Source organism: Fonsecaea erecta (assembly GCF_001651985.1).
Source record: "Fonsecaea erecta strain CBS 125763 chromosome Unknown Scaff12, whole genome shotgun sequence".
Lineage (NCBI taxonomy): Eukaryota > Fungi > Ascomycota > Eurotiomycetes > Chaetothyriales > Herpotrichiellaceae > Fonsecaea > Fonsecaea erecta.
Genome location: NW_017387255.1, coordinates 806,175 through 822,123, shown reverse-complemented (window position 1 = coordinate 822,123; position 15,949 = coordinate 806,175). Strand labels below are relative to the sequence as shown.

The 15,949-nt window shown below is 52.0% G+C and overlaps 5 protein-coding genes across 5 annotated transcripts; 3 read left to right on the top strand and 2 right to left on the bottom strand.

The window, feature by feature from the left end:
• Positions 1-2,327, top strand: AYL99_10868 (hypothetical protein; the record flags this gene model as incomplete). The annotated part of the gene is made up of 2 exons (XM_018842374.1): positions 1-63; positions 129-2,327. 2 exons carry the CDS (start codon positions 1-3, stop codon positions 2,325-2,327), a joined length of 2,262 nt encoding a protein of 753 aa, XP_018688535.1.
• A 583-nt stretch (positions 2,328-2,910) lies between these two features.
• Positions 2,911-4,398, top strand: AYL99_10867 (hypothetical protein; the record flags this gene model as incomplete). The annotated part of the gene is made up of 2 exons (XM_018842373.1): positions 2,911-3,210; positions 3,262-4,398. 2 exons carry the CDS (start codon positions 2,911-2,913, stop codon positions 4,396-4,398), a joined length of 1,437 nt encoding a protein of 478 aa, XP_018688534.1.
• Positions 4,399-5,036: 638 nt separating this feature from the next.
• AYL99_10866 (hypothetical protein) lies at positions 5,037-6,859 on the top strand (the record flags this gene model as incomplete). The annotated part of the gene is made up of 3 exons (XM_018842372.1): positions 5,037-5,160; positions 5,520-5,866; positions 5,930-6,859. The coding sequence occupies 3 exons, from the start codon at positions 5,037-5,039 to the stop codon at positions 6,857-6,859; spliced, it is 1,401 nt and encodes a 466-aa protein (XP_018688533.1).
• A 1,247-nt stretch (positions 6,860-8,106) lies between these two features.
• Positions 8,107-12,348, bottom strand: AYL99_10865 (hypothetical protein; the record flags this gene model as incomplete). The annotated part of the gene is made up of 1 exon (XM_018842371.1): positions 8,107-12,348. One exon carries the CDS (start codon positions 12,346-12,348, stop codon positions 8,107-8,109), a length of 4,242 nt encoding a protein of 1,413 aa, XP_018688532.1.
• Positions 12,349-12,837: 489 nt separating this feature from the next.
• On the bottom strand, positions 12,838-13,691 carry AYL99_10864 (hypothetical protein; the record flags this gene model as incomplete). The annotated part of the gene is made up of 3 exons (XM_018842370.1): positions 12,838-13,146; positions 13,195-13,440; positions 13,500-13,691. The coding sequence occupies 3 exons, from the start codon at positions 13,689-13,691 to the stop codon at positions 12,838-12,840; spliced, it is 747 nt and encodes a 248-aa protein (XP_018688531.1).
• Between the last annotated feature and the right edge of the window lie 2,258 nt (positions 13,692-15,949).

Genomic DNA, 15,949 nt, shown 5'->3' with positions numbered 1-15,949 from the left:
ATGGAAGCTGAGATTCAGGCTCAGATCCCCAATATCGACCATGTGCTCTCGGAATACTCCGTTGTGAGTCGTGGAACACGAATTCCAGCCTTGTTGCACTCATTTTGTGTCACTGACCAGGCTCCCAGGGCTATCTCAATCATGCGTCCAAACTCTATTTCTCAGAAGATGATCCCTCTGCCCAGTCTCCACTCGCTGAAGCTCTTGATACAGTGACCTCTCTACTTGTGTCTGCGTCAGGAAACTTTTCTGAGCAGAATGAAGCTGCCATTCGGAACCTGGTCGAGAGATTCATTGCCAGGCTGAGCGAGGCAAATGGCGTTGACCCCGAGCGACGGCAGATGCCGTTCATGGCCAAAAAGCTCGAGCAGACCATTCAAGTCAGCTCGCAGAGAAACATTTCATCTACGTTAGGCCTGACGAGTGCAGGCGTAGATCTCGAGGCCACCAATACCCGCAAAGTAGAATCAAAGGTCGACAGGAAGAAACTTGAAAAGGCCGAGCGGAAGATTCGAGCCAAGCAGGACAAGAAGGTCATGAAGAATGTCGAGTACGAGGCCTCAAGATTGCTGAACCAACCAGATCCGGCTCAGTCATATGAAGAGTTCTTCATGGCGGTGAACCCTCTCCAACTTGGTGCTGATGCTCAATCTAAAAGCAAAGACATCAAGGTGGATGGGATCGATGTGTCGATTTCGGGAAAACGTATCTTGACCGACACGTCCTTGACGTTGGCGTACGGACGGAGGTATGGCCTGGTCGGTCAGAACGGTATTGGTAAATCCACGCTTCTGCGCGCCCTGAGCAGGCGTGAAGTCGCCATTCCGACCCACATATCTATCCTTCACGTCGAGCAGGAGATCACCGGAGATGATACTCCTGCTCTTCAGGCCGTGCTTGACGCTGATGTCTGGCGGAAACACCTGCTCGCTGAGCAGGAAAAGATCACCAAGCAACTCGCAGCTCTCGAGGCCGAGCGGTCGAAGATGGCCGACACCTCAAAGGATGCCGGGCGTCTAGACAAAGAAAAAGATGGCCTGGACACTACCTTGGGTGACATCCAGGCCAAATTGGCCGAGATGGAATCTGACAAGGCCGAATCTCGAGCCGCTAGCATTCTTGCAGGTCTAGGGTTTTCGCCGGAACGACAACAGTTCGCAACCAAGACATTCTCAGGCGGTTGGCGGATGAGGCTGGCTCTTGCCCGAGCACTGTTCTGCGAGCCAGATTTATTGCTGCTCGACGAACCTTCCAACATGTTGGACGTCCCATCGATCACGTTCCTGTCAAATTATCTGCAGACATACCCCAGCACCGTTTTGGTGGTCTCACACGACCGTGCATTCCTGAACGAAGTAGCCACCGATATCATCCATCAGCATTCAGAGAGACTGGACTACTACAAGGGGGCCAACTTCGATTCTTTCTATGCTACCAAGGAGGAACGGAGAAAGAACGCCAAGCGCGAATACGAGAATCAAATGGCGCAGCGGGCACATCTGCAAGCCTTCATCGACAAATTCCGCTACAACGCTGCGAAGTCATCCGAGGCGCAGTCTCGTATCAAGAAGCTTGAAAGGATGCCTGTTCTGGAGCCTCCCGAAGCGGAATATACGGTCCATTTCCGGTTCCCAGACGTGGAGAAGCTTTCGCCACCAATCATTCAAATGACGAATGTATCATTCGGCTATACCAAGGAAAATCCGCTGCTCCGTGGCGTGGATTTGGACGTTCAACTCGACTCCAGAATTGGCATCGTGGGCCCCAACGGAGCTGGCAAAACCACTGTCCTGAAGTTGTTGATCGGACAGTTGCAGCCCACTACTGGACTGATATCGCAGAATCCCCGTCTTCGCATCGGATATTTCGCACAACACCATGTCGACGCCTTGGACATGAATACATCTGCGGTTGGGTTCATGCAGAAGACATACCCTGGCAAGACGGACGAAGAGTACCGGCGACATCTGGGAGCATTTGGTATCACAGGCATGACGGGATTACAGAAACTCGAACTGCTGTCCGGGGGCCAAAAGTCCCGTGTTGCATTTGCTTGTTTGTCTCTGACCAACCCTCATATCCTGGTGCTGGACGAACCGTCGAATCACCTGGACATTGAGGCAATGGACGCTCTTTCTGTGGCGTTGCAACAGTTCCAGGGGGGTGTCCTGATGGTCAGTCACGACGTGACGATGCTTCAAAATGTCTGCACCAGTCTGTGGGTTTGTGACAAGGGCACTGTCGAGAAGTTCCCCGGAGACATCAACGCCTACAAGAAAAAGATCAGTGCGCAAGCGAATGAGGCCGGAGTTGTTCAAGCACATTAAAGGACATGCGCACAATACGAGAGACATAGAAACGGCGATGAAACACAAACCGGGTGAATTCCGCGAATAGATCTATATCAACAGTCTTCCTCGTGACGCGTCTCTGTGGCTTTGTATACCTAGAGGCCCGTGGTAGCCAGTTCAAGAGTAGTGTTGTGACACGGAATTTGCACTTGAACGACATCAAGCCCTGTGATGCTCCTCTATTGATGTACGGGGCTGATAGTCATTTAGTTTGTGGTAGGCTATCAGAGCATGAAGGGGGTGGATGAAATAGGAGGTCATTCGGGATGCGTCGGCATTGATTCCCGACACGTCAATGGCGCCCACCTTCCGGGCGTCACCAGGCGCCAAGACGCAGCAATGAGATCATCGACATCCTGCGCAACAGAACCTGGCGACAAGCTCCTTCCTGCATATAGGTCCAAGGCAGGACCTGCGCCGTTATCATGGATCCTGTTCTCGCAGCATTTCTCGGGAGGAGTCTCTTCCTTTCCCACTCCTCTACACACTCCTTGAATTCTTGTTTGACGGCCTATCCACAGTGTTATCTATCTTTACCTCGCCATCCACATTGAAGATCATGAAGACATTCTTCGCGGCAGCGGTGATGCTGTTCGCCGTTCCCTTCGCCGTCGGGCAATCCTCGTCAACGTGTGGTCCTGCGCCATCAGGCTCGATCCAAGTCTCGCTTGCCTCTGGCTATCGTATGCAAGTCGTTGCGACCGGACTGTCCAAACCGCGTGGGATTCTCCTCGACAACGCTGGTAATTTGCTAGTTGTCGAGCAAGGAAGAGGAGTCATATCGGCACATACCTTGAATGAAGACAATGCAGGTTGTATCACAGTGACATCGACAGAGGACGTAACGTCGGCATTAGATGTAAGAGCATTCGGTCCTGCATGGTGGTCGAAGGGAGCTGACACACGGTAGCTGAACCATGGCATAGAGCTGTCCAGCGATGGGAAGACTCTCTATGCCTCTTCGTCGGACCAGGTGTTTTCCTGGCAATACTCTCAGTCGTCAAGAACCGTGTCAAATCGCACCATACTCGTCAACAATATGGCTGGCACAGACCACACCACTCGAACCTTATTGCTCTCCAAGAAGGCCCCTGGCCTACTTGTGGTGACCAGAGGAAGCACCTCCAACATCGATTTTGCTGCAGCAAGTTTGAGCTCCGGGCACTCTCAGATCAAAGCATTCAACTTGACCAATCAGACCGGCACTCCCTACAATTTTGACACAGCTGGGCTCCGTTTGGGCTGGGGGTTGAGGAACGATGTAGGAATCGCGGAGCACCCTGTTTCAGGAGGGCTTTACTCGGTCGAAAATTCTGCTGATCAAATCACTCGAATGGGCGTGGACGTACACCAGGATAACCCTGCCGAAGAAATGAACTTTCTGGGATATCTGAATGGAACCAAGTACGCTCCTCAAGGTGGCAACTTTGGATATCCATGGTGCTTCTCAGCGTGGGGTGTTCAAGACCTTCCCGACAACAGCAACTTGACGGTTGGCAGTCAGTTTGCCATAGACGCCAGTGCTGACTCCAACAACGAGAATCGAACCGATGCTTACTGTGCGGAGCAATTACCCGCACGCTTGGTCTTCCAGGCTCACATGGCTCCTCTCGATATCAAATTCAACAACAGTGGCACAGAAGCTTGGATCACTTTCCACGGAAGTTGGGACAGAGACATGCCCACTGGATATAAACTGAGTGTTGTGGCATTCCACAAGGATGGCGAGCCTGTCGATGATCTTCAGAGTACCACGGCTGCTCGCGATATCTTCGCCAACGCAGACAACTCGAAGTGCCCAGACGACTGTTTCCGACCCGTGGGCATGGCGATCGACGATCGCGGTCGAATCTTCGTGTCCTCGGATGCCTCTGGCGAGGTCTATCTTGTTTCAAAGGTCTCAGAAGGCAATGCCACGCCCTCTACTACATCGGGATCGCCTTCTCCCACCTCAAGTTCATCAGCTGCTGTCTTCAACAAGCCGTCCTTCCTGTTACCTGTTGCGGTGCTTTTGAGCGTTAGCATCCTGAATGCCCTAATGATATGAGGAGTAACATGAATTTTCAAGAGCCCTAAAATAGAAAACATGTGACACTGAACACCTCCCGCAGATATTCACTTTCACTTTCCTCTCTCACCCTAACTTCATGCCCTCATCCCTAGTTTGTTGGCATCTCCTCCCTCCCCTACTCAGCTGTCAGCAGCTCCCGTCACTGTGTTGTGGCTGCTAGTGTTGGAGAGGTTTATTCGGTCAACCTTGATGTTCCTCGGCGGAACCTTTGACTCCCTCTCCATAACGACACCGTACTCTCTGATCCACCCACCGATCTTGACGATATGGACCTTGCAAGGGGGCAGAAACTTCGTTCATGCCTTTCCGACTGCACAATTACTGATCCCTTCGATCTCGAGGAGGGCTGGTGTCTGTCGGTCAGAGTATCTCCTCACCCCCTCAGTAACTTCGAAGGTGTACCGACTGAAGTCAGTTCTGAATGACTTGAGTTGACTCTACCTCTAACCGTCTAGCAGATTCTCAACAAGATCGTATCCTTCCTATCCAATGATCGGGATCTCTTGAATTTGATGTGCACATGCAAGACCTTCTCTCAGTCTTTGAATACTTCTCAATCGGCAATCTGGCGTCAGCGATTCGAATCTATTTTCGATTGGCCACTCATCAAAGACATGACAGAATTTGCGTCCGCGTACCAGCTACGGAAATTCGTGCTGAAGCATTTCGTGGGCTTTACCGACCCAAATGACAAGAGATTACAGATTCAGCTCGAAACTTTGAGGGATATGGTCTTGGGTAAGTCCGATGAGAAGGATATACAATGCCACGTAGCTAATATTCGGACGGAGAGACCTACAATCAACCGCCAAAGTGCCTTCCTGCGCGATCGACTTCGACATCTCTCAATCTTGCAGCATTCGCATCTGAGAATTCACCATGGATACGAGTGTTTCTGTCGTGCCCTTTCTTCCCAAGCCGTAGCGAGCGATACGGCCAACGACACTCACTTTTTGAAACGCTTCAACTCGGGTTATCTTTTCTTCTTTTATCGCCGGCATCTCGGATGGCCTATGCTGTGAGGTCCTCGAGAACAAACTATGATCTAGCCATTGTGTACAATTGGGGTAACTCCTCCTCTCTTTTATATCGCACAGTGGCAGACAAACCCTCGGTCATGAGTCGCAAGCCGATCCAGGAGCTTGACACTTATACCCTTCTTCATGTCCGCAACTTCTGGCACCGCCACCTCATCGAGACAGTTGGAGGAGCAAGTTCAACGGACATTGCAGAGAATACTTATGCGAAAATGGCAAAGGAGTTAATGCGCCATGGGATCACTCCGAAACACTGGGACAGGCCGCTCACGGAAGATTCATTACTACATATTCCCACCGAATGGTACGGGCACTACTCTACGTTGGCTGGCAATTGGCCTAAGAAGCGACAAGTGTTGGAAGAAGCACAAAGCCTGGCCGAAGACTGGCAGGAGGTTGATCCACTGGTAAGTGAGAGGGCTGGTGAGGCCAGGATCGGCTCTATGAAAGCGCACTAATCGCGGCTCTAGAAACTCGATTTTGCAATCTCGAGAGACAACAGTGTTGATGGCTTCTGGCCACCTATCTTTGAAAGCATCCCAGCATTCCAAAAGACAATTCCCGAGTCTTCCCAGCGAGTTTTCATTCGGGGTATCGCGACATTTATCCAATTATCATCTAGAAATCCTAGACGAGAAACTGATCAAGTGTCACAAGCTACACTTACAATACCTACCGAGCCACGACTATGCAAGTACCACAACTACTTGGCTCTTCGCCTTCGAGGGGTCATTCACTCCATACCCGCCCAGCCACAGCCAAATGACTCGAACAGTATCCCAGGGTTTAACCGTATTGTGATGATCCTCTATAAACCCACAAAACGATACCTCATCCAGGTCCTCGAACATGCTGAGGAGGAGTACGGCGACACCTTCACTACTGCGCTGACGACGCAGATATTTCAGAATAACGACACAGGAACCCTCGACCCTGCCGAATTCTACGCCCGACTCGATGAGTATCTCCGAGCCAAACTTCTCTCAAACCCTCTGTGGCGTGATGGCTCCCAGCTCGACAAGGACGCGGTCGAGGAGATGGAAGAGAAGTTTCGAATCAGCGAGTATCTGGACTGGACACACATCGAGTACGCCTACGCTTATGAAGGTGTTGTGATCCCTGGTGGAATTATGATGGGGCGCTGGTGGCGCCTATCCATGTTGGGCGATGGGGATAGTCTCGAGTGGAGCGATAGCTTGGGGGTGTTGGACGAGGAGGATGACGATGACGATCATGCGAACGCAGATACAGATCCCATGGACCTGGACGCCGACACAGGAAGCGGCGCAACAGGGCAGAACAACGAAGATGAGAATGGGAATTCGGGACCCGAGACGGCGAGGGGTGCGACTCGGCACAAGAAGCGTGAGCGGGGCCCGTTCATCTTCTGGTGTCGATGATTGACGGTTCAGGAAGAAGGGGCTCACGGCGACTTTATACCGCGGTGAGATGCTTGCTTCGCGAGGTCCATATTTCGGCATCAAAGCGACAGGAACAGGAGGAGACCATGGCTGGTTGACGACGAACGCGGCGACAGGAGCAAGAAAGAGAAATACTCGACCAACGGTGAACATTGAGCGTGGAACATGACGCTGACCTGTGGACGCGGAGCGAGCACACATGGGAGGGGTCTTTGAAGCCAGCGAGCGAGCAGCCACCCTGTCAGCCAGCGAGGCTCTCGCCACTTACTTACTCCTCAGGAGGACTCAGTGAGCTTAGCTTGGACATGCCATATGATCACGACGAGTCCATCGAACTACACTGGAATTGATCTGAGGTAGAAATCCGAGGGAATTGGAGCAAGAAAGCTTTCTTGACTCTTAAGACCTCGAATGGGGATCCGATTCGATCCGTGGAAATACTGTAGACTCGTTAATCAAGCTTGGATCTAAATAGATCCATACCCATCTCCTCTGCATGGAGAGATGACTTGATGATGATGATCACAGTCTTGTCTTTTCCCGCTTGGGTCAATATCAAAGTGTAATAGTGGTCTCTTTCAGGTCTATAAGCGGAGGCTGAATAGGAAGTCTGCTAATGTGTTGCCCGTCTCGCGCGCGGGATAGAGACACTTCGGAGGATATATGTCCTCTAGGTATGTATGCAGCAGTCAAAGTGTAACCTGTCCGATTTTTCCCTTCTCGTGGCCTGGGTCGAGGGGAGCCGGCCGTCTGGACAGAGCACGATAATATTCTGGAACGTACGACTGTTGTCTAAAGACTCGTTTCGAGCCCGTATATTCAGGACTACAGATTCTGAGAGAGGCTTCGTGCCCGGCCAGCAGTGAGAGAACAGGAAAACTTATCAAATCTCCCATGCGGCGATGGGTACTGAGGCTCCCCTCTCTTTCAACAACGAAAAACTTCAGATACACCTTTACTTGGAGCCACTCCCATATCCGCTGGAGGGCAAGACGCGCGACAGCCTCCGAATGACCCAGCATGCCCAAACAGCTCAATGGCTGGATGATGATCACGATAAACCTAACCTTGATGGAGGAGTGAGGGCATCAGTTCTACGCAGATGCTTTGTCCACCCTTGGCAGTGTCACCTGCAAGTCTCATCTGTAGTCCGCGATGCCTGTGGATGTCCGTATTGGAACCGATCAAAGAGTGATGCCATATGAACCCTCTCTCACCTTGACCTCTTAACTTGGCTCGGCCCTCCTTTCTGCGGCCTCCGCCCTCAAAAACCTCGCCACTTCGGCGTTTGCCGGCTGACTTTCAGCCAATGCGCCCAGGGCCATCTCGTCACGTCGTCTGGCGCGTCCGAACAAACACGACCACAAATCTTCCTTATCGACCATTTCCCCGCCCGACTTGCCTGCAGCAAGTAAGCGACTGAGGTCTGCAGCTTGCAATTCCATGGAATTGGCAGCATCGATTGCATTTTCTTGGAGAGTGTTTATGATGCGAGGAGTATTCTTGCCTGACTGAGAGACTGAAGATGCGGCAGTGCCGCTTCCGCCATTGTTATTGTTACTTTTCATGTGCGCCAGCCGCCGCGTCACACTGATATCGTAAATGGATTCCTCGACCGTGTCGGCGATGAGATACATCCACACCGTTGTCGGTCGATGCTGTCCGATACGGTGGACTCGCGCAATGGCTTGCAGTTCGATGGCCGTGTTAATGAGTGGTTCGCAGAGAAAGACATGGCTTGCAACTACAAGATTCAAGCCCGCGGAATGTGCCTTCGCATGAAGCAGAAAACACTCGATGGCTGGATCAGATTTGAACTTTTCAGTCCCGTTCTTCACGTCGATACGAGCCGATGAAATTTTATAGGTTGAGAATGCCCGGGCCAGCACGTCGATAAATTCGCGATATTGCGAGAAGATGATGGACTTTGAGCCCGGGTCGTATTCGCGGAGCCATAGAAGGTGGCGACAGAGGAAATCAATCTTGCTGCCAAAACTGGGACCCCGGATATCAATGTTCTTGATTTGGTTCAACATCGTCGTGCTGATATCCGAGTAGATCGACTGGTTATGATGATGGTCTGTGCTTGAAGATGTGGATGGCGAGGCAGAGTTGGAAGGAGACTCTGCCTGCACGGCTATCTCGGCGGGTTTGTACGTAATGTCGTGGAAGCTGTTGAGAAGGAGCCTGGTTTTGCATACAGGGCAATTGTGGTGCTGACTGACCCAGAGCATCAAACAGTTTTTGCATGTTAGATGACCACAATTGGTCATGGCGCCCACCTCAAAGCTATCGGTGCAAATAACACAGATTCTAGGGCCTGCGGACGTCGACTCTGTCTTCATGTGCATCAAATATCGAAGCTTGGCAGAACCAGCGGTAATCTTCTGCTGGAGTTTGGCTTCCTCGTCCTCAAACTCTCCGTAGTCTTCTTCAGAGAGGGGATTTCCCACATTCTCCTCCTGATATGGTGCGACCGTGTCAGAAATCTTCTGAAGCGCGCGGTAATATTCGAGTCGACTGTTCATCGTATCGCGGAAATGGTTCACCTCTTGCTCGAGATTGGTGAGAGCTTTCGTCTGTGCCGCGTTAAGCTGTTGAACGTGTTGCAAGACGCGCTCCAGGATCGCCAGCTCTTGACCTGCACGGGTCTGGTTGTTCCCTTCGTGCCATTGCAAAGACGACGCCATCTGTCTGATTTCGGCCAGGATACCGCGGAGACAACCCAGGGTACTGACTTTCACACGCTTTTCCTCACGTTCAGCAAGCAATTGGAGCATCAAGGCAGGCGCAGGACCCTCTCCTTCCTTGGCAACCCGAAGGAATTGCTTCATTTCCTGCTTAATGAGCAGGTTTTCTTGACCATTGATGGCTTCGGAGCGGTCCGCAAATAGGGCTCGCAGAGCTTCCATGTATGCGTACATCTCATCTTGATGCTTGGTTGAGCTCTCATACTCATCACCTTGGAGTTCGATGCCTTCGTCCTCGTCAATAAGAGCTTGGCTCAAGAAGTCCGCCATCTTCTGCCGCAGCTCATGGAACTGCTCGGCTTGCACATTCATCGCCTGGCAGTAGTGGTGAAGTTTCTCAAAGATCTTCCTACTTTCAATCCCGCCATAACCCGAAGGTTCCGTCATTGTTGGAATCTGTGTCACCCCACTGGCTAAGTTAGTCCTGACTGCGGTTATCATCTTGTTCACATGACCAGTGGCCTCTCTCAGCAGTTCTCCACGGATTGACTTTGCTTCTTCGTATGCCGCCGTCTCTTTTTTCTCCAACTGCTGATATTCTTCACTTTCTGGAAGGTGTGCGGATTTGAGTTGAAAGTACGCATTCGCCATGAAGAAAATGGCAATATGCTGCACTTCCCAAGCAGATCGCAATCGCGCCTTCAACGTGGTGAGTCGTGGGTTCGACTCTTCGTCGTCCTGTAACTCCTTCTTGGCATCTGTGGACTGTCGCTCGTCGTCGTATTGCTTTCGGCACTCCCTTACAATTTCGGCAGATTCGTCATAGGCCCCTTTCCAGATCCGAAGAGCCTCAGCAGTATCTTTCGCATTCTCTTTCAACTGCCCTCTCCGGATCTGCGCAATCAGTCGATTCCGCTGTGCGGTACGCAGCTGGCTTTCGTGTTGGTCGATCATCACATCAAGCACTTGCTCGACCGTCCGGAGAGGACCATTTGCGTTTCGACCCAACGCACGTCTATTACGACCTCCGACTTCAGGATGAAGGCACGTCTGCCGTAGACGAGTAAGCCAAGTCCGCATCTTCTCCACCATCGGAGGGGAGTCTGGGTCCCAGTCGTCCTCCAAAGGAGCACCAGTCCGATCGAGGCCGCACTCTTCACAGAATTCCTGAAAGAGCTCGGCGTAATGTTGTTCCTCGATAGCGGTAAAGGGGATCGTGATGGTGTGTCGGCTTTGGGGTGGTAGTCGCAGGTCCTCACGCACATATTCCTTCGAATGTCTCATGGCAATCTCTCCGAGCATTGCTCGAAACTGAGGGCGATGGTAGCTAATGAGATAGTCCCACAGCCGCGGTGACCGGCTCCATGGCTCATAGCGGAGGAAGAGCAGGAGGCCGAACAAGTCTCGATGTCCTTTCCGAAGCGGAGTACCCGTGACTGCCCAAGCGTTGCTACGCGGAATCAGGCAGGCTACGGTAGCTGCCGAGGATACACCACTTTCAACCATCTGAGCCTCGTCTAGGCAGACACGCCACCACGAGATCTGAGTCAACGGGCTTTTCGGCGGTTCCTCACGTTTGTGGCGCAGGTTCCGATCCGGTTTCTCTGCCACATAGTGCACTTCCCTTGCTATGACAGTGTATGTTGTCAGCACCACGTCTTGGCTGAGAAGGTGTTCGATGAGGTGTTCTCCAGATTTCCTGTAGCTGTTAACCCCTTGATAATGGAAAACACTTAGCGCCGGAGCGTGTTGTTGGAGTTCATCCTTCCACTGCTCAAGAATTGATGGGGGTGTGATGATCAGGGTGGCAGCGGCCGGTTTCAAACCTGGGAGCTGAGGTGTCCAGGAGGTTCTTGAATGCATGCAGATGAGCGCAATAATTTCTAACGTCTTCCCCAAACCCATCTCATCCGCTAGTATCCCACCCGATACCGACGCGAAATACTCTTTGACCGCAGACAGATTTGTTGTTGCAACCCCCAGTGCAGGATTGACATAGCAAGTTCCATTGCACGGTGTCTCAACCTTTCGAAATCCCCTCGGAAGCTGACTCCTGGGGGCCTCGGCGAGTGACTCGAGTTCTCCGTTTTGTTGCACACCCATACCTTCTCGGGAGAGAAGCCATCGGACAGCACGTCTCTGAAACGGGTACAATTTTGACTCGAGATGCGGGATGTCCAGGTCTGCGGAGTTGGCCTCTGTTTTCTCGGGAACATGAACATTGTCATAGAACTCGCGTGGGTTCCAGGATTCAAACGTAGGCACGATGGGCTCTGCATGCGGCAGATAACGTCCTAGCATATCAAGTAGGATCGGATCGACTTTATCTCGGCATCCAGCATTATTTTCCCACAGAATGCAAAGTTGTAGGCTGACCTCATGAGCCACACGTTGCACCACGGCATACGCACAGGCGAGGGGCAGCGCCGCAGGAGGTTTGTATCTCGCCGCCGAATCCAACTTTTGAGCATCTTCCAGGATCTGCAAATCACGAGGTGACAGACGGTCGGTCGAGATGTGCTTGCTACTTCTGCTTCGCCCGACGGAGAATCGAATCTTGTGGCATCTCTTCGACTTTATCACCTCCTGCAGCGTAACTTCCAGCGCAGCATCACCGCGAGACTCGAGGAAAAGGTCGGGGTCGGCCTCAGAGGCTCTCAGGCGCGTGTGAGCGACTACAATGTACTCAGAAAACGGGGCAGCGGGGCAAATAGACGGCGAGTCGAGCTCCGGGGTAATCTTGCGTCTCTTTGGAGCTGGCCCGTCGAGCGTCTCCATTGTCAAGTACACGAAGAACGAAAATGAAACGACGCCAAAACAAAAACGAAAGTGGAGGATGAATGAAGGCTGCAGCGTGAAGGATGAAAGAGGCAACAAAGTGAAAACGGCAACTCGAGAACAACTGCGGCAAAGCGCGAAATGACGAGTTCGGCCCTTCGCGTTATCGATAAGGGGTCACGTGGGTGGGAGTGGGTGACTAAGCAGGGGGCTGTCCACTAGCTCCGATTTCTCGGGGACAGCGAGCTGCGCCCCTTGATCCATAAGCATGGCCTTTAACCCATTCAATTCCATTTACCAGAGATTTTGCCACTCGGTGTTTCCAGGCAGAATTCTATGTCATGTCAATTCGTGAACTATTGCCCTGAGATGAGCTGGAACGAAGAGCTGTCTTCGTCAGCTACGCTGCCTGATTCAGCCTCAGGCTGCAACGCGGTAGCCTGCCGTGTCCACCGTGTTGTGTCGTACTCGCGACCAATCGCAAGACAATCAATCAGGAAGCGACGGTTGCCGTTGAAGGATGTTTTCTTCTTCCGCCTCTGGATCCGCGTCGGTCGTCCCACCATCCTTGTCCTTGCTCTCAAGCGTTTCAATATGCTTCAGGAGCGATTGGTTGAAGTCTCTGAGCATCACAATCTCATCGGATTGCGATTTGACCTTTGCCCTCAGCTGATCCAGCTTTGCCTCGCTGCGCAGACGGTGGTTTCGTTGCGCTTTTCGGTTCTGTTCTTTCCGCCTCTGCACAATGAGCTGGCTTAGCCGAATGAGCCTCGTTGAGAACACAGGGAGGAACGTGGACTGGGAGTGCGAGTAGTTTCCACACTACTGACAACCATCGATACTGACCTCCTTCTTCATTTCACAGATCTTGCAAGGAAGCTGCTGGCTGTTACATCGTCCCTGCCCCGAACACTCCGCCTCTGCATCCAGGCTCCCTTGGGCACCCGAGTTGGTCCGCGCCAGCTGCAAAGAGTCCCCAGGACTGCCGAAAGACTCTGGTGCGAAATCGAGGGGAGAGTCAAGCGGCGTAAGGTCGTCTGCGAGGTTGAAGGATCTGTTGTTCGACGCAAACGAAGGAGTTATTTGACCGAGCTGTGAGCTGCGTCAGGAACGGGCCCTGGTTGTAGGCTCGATTCTGCAATCCACCTTACATCAGAAAAGTCGGTGCATATGTCCATGGCCATGTCGTAGTAGTCCAAAGACTCCCAGTACTGTCCGGGTACGTAGAAATATGAATTGCTTGCCGGCCGTTGCGAGGGCTGGTGTGATTGCGCTTGGGGCTGTGACGGAGTTTGGGGCGTATCTGGACTGCTAGCATGAAAGACGGATATGAAGTTCTCCATGTTGGGAGCACCACGAGGAGCTTGCGCCCGTGAACTAGCTGTTTTGTCTCTCATGGTCGTGGACAGGCCACTGTGAGCTGATCAGTGTTAGCAGCGGAAGTAGTTTGGAAGGATCAAGAATATATACACAACCACCACGATATATTGTGACGCGCGTTAACGATGCCCGCACGCGCACAAGCACCGAGCCCTGTCTGGAGTTTATCTCGAGAAACCTTGTGACGAAGGAGATGAAGCAATTTGAAAGGTTCCGCTGCCAGATCTGAGAAGATCAGATCAACACACCAGTAAAGAGAGAGAGAAAAAAATAAACGAAAAGGATGGTGATAATCTCGTGTAGCTTGGGTCTCAGGCCTTGTTGCCTCAGCCTCCTATGCTTAGATGGCAGGCGTCTCCATAGGAAGGCAGACGGCAACGGACAGGCTATCTCGAAAAGGAAATGGGATATGATGAGGTTCGAAAACGTATCTTTCCCAGGGGACGTTGAAATGCGACCCTACTTCTTGTGACAAACTGATTAACTAAGACATGCAGCAGTGACCCGTGAAGTAAGAGCTTATAGCCTCTACAAACACTCCTCACCCCTCCTGCAAGGCAAGAGGCATGCTTTCTCACCGGAGCTGCCCACTGAGAGGCATTCGCGCCTTTGAAACCTTTGGGGCCAAAGGTCGAGATTGGGTGGAGTGGAGCCACGTGGATGGGTCGTCCGCCGTATACAGAGTAAACGGTGGCCTTCCTCTGCTTAATGGTTGCAGACTTCCAGGGCTGAGAGGGGGGAGTGCTTATCTGGAGTGCTTCGGACTCTCTCACCAGCATATGGATTGGGCAAGGGCTACAAATTCAAACGGTCAACGGAGGCCACCTATTGGATCAGGCGTCCTGTCCCAGAATTATTTTCCCGTTCCTCGAACTTTAGCCAGAAGCCGGTGATAACCCGGGGAGGGATGGAGGGAGGGAGGGAAGTGCATTACAGAGAGGGCCGTTCTGGAGCTTGGCTGGCTCTGGACAATCATCGTGGTGGAGGGTAGCTCCATTGTCCCTTGTTGATATGCAAGGATGAGAACCCCAGTACGTCGCTTAACGTGGGGCTCAATGTACGGATAGGCTCCACCAGGTAGTACTTCATTGGTCTGGCTATAGATTAGTGCAAAGCTGTGGGTCTTCGGCCCTATCACAACACGTCGAATCAAAGGTGGCGGTCAGGCCAGAAGCAGCGTGCTGCAATTTCTTCTGCTACCAGTACGCAACGGACATATATTCGCAGACGAAACGCGGCACCCAGGGTCAGTGAGGGGAGTCGTCCCTGATTCTAACGCAAAAAAGGGCCGTTTGAAAACGACTAAAATATGTAGGTGTGCCTGACATGATCACCGGCGTCTGGCTCCTGAAGAGCAGGGATTTTCCACGACTGATCGCCGAACACGAAATGAAAGCCGCATACGCATTTTCCATGGAATCTTCAAACGATACGGGACAACGAGAGGGTTAGATCGACACGTCTTCAAGGCAATCGCAACTCGCAAACCCCATGCCGTCTTCATTTGGCGCGATGATATCATGACTTTCCCCTCGCACCACTCGGGAAATCTGCTCAATGATACCTCGTACTCGGACGTATTGCGAGATGGTTCGTGCTTGTGATTGCTCGGGGTTTTCGAGAAGGTGCTTCTCCTGAATGAGTCAGCCAGTCGCTTAGGATAAGTCAGCAAAGTGCCGACCGCCTCTTGGGTGCCTCCCTTTTTATACAAAGAACAAAATCAATGTCACGTGGCAGCCATTGTGAGCACAGCAATAGGGGTTCTTTCCTTCGTTTGTGGTGAACGAAGAGAAATGGTTACAAACGTTGTGATGTTGGTACTAATGATGCGGGAATTGAGTGTGAATTGACTTGTCAACAAAACTCGTGGAGACTGCTCTCTGTTCTCTATCCAGACAGAGTGAGAGATCAAGTATGTCGGATTGAAGCCAATGAATTGCTCCCAAGTAGGAGCGGAAAGGTGATTAGAATGCCTGCCTCGTCCCAATCCCGCTTGTTGCTGAGCAGGTGCCAGTGTGGAAAGGAAGAACCAAGACCCTGTCTGCAAAAGTTCCACTTCACAGGACCGGCGGTGCCAGGGTGTGTATCCTAGAATACGTTCGACAAGGTTGGAATACGTTTGCGGTGTTGCCGCCTGTTCCACCCCCGGCGAGGCATAGCTGTCATCGTGCGCAGGCCGAAAGTCATCTGCCCATAGGCAGTTCGTCTCGACACGGTGCAG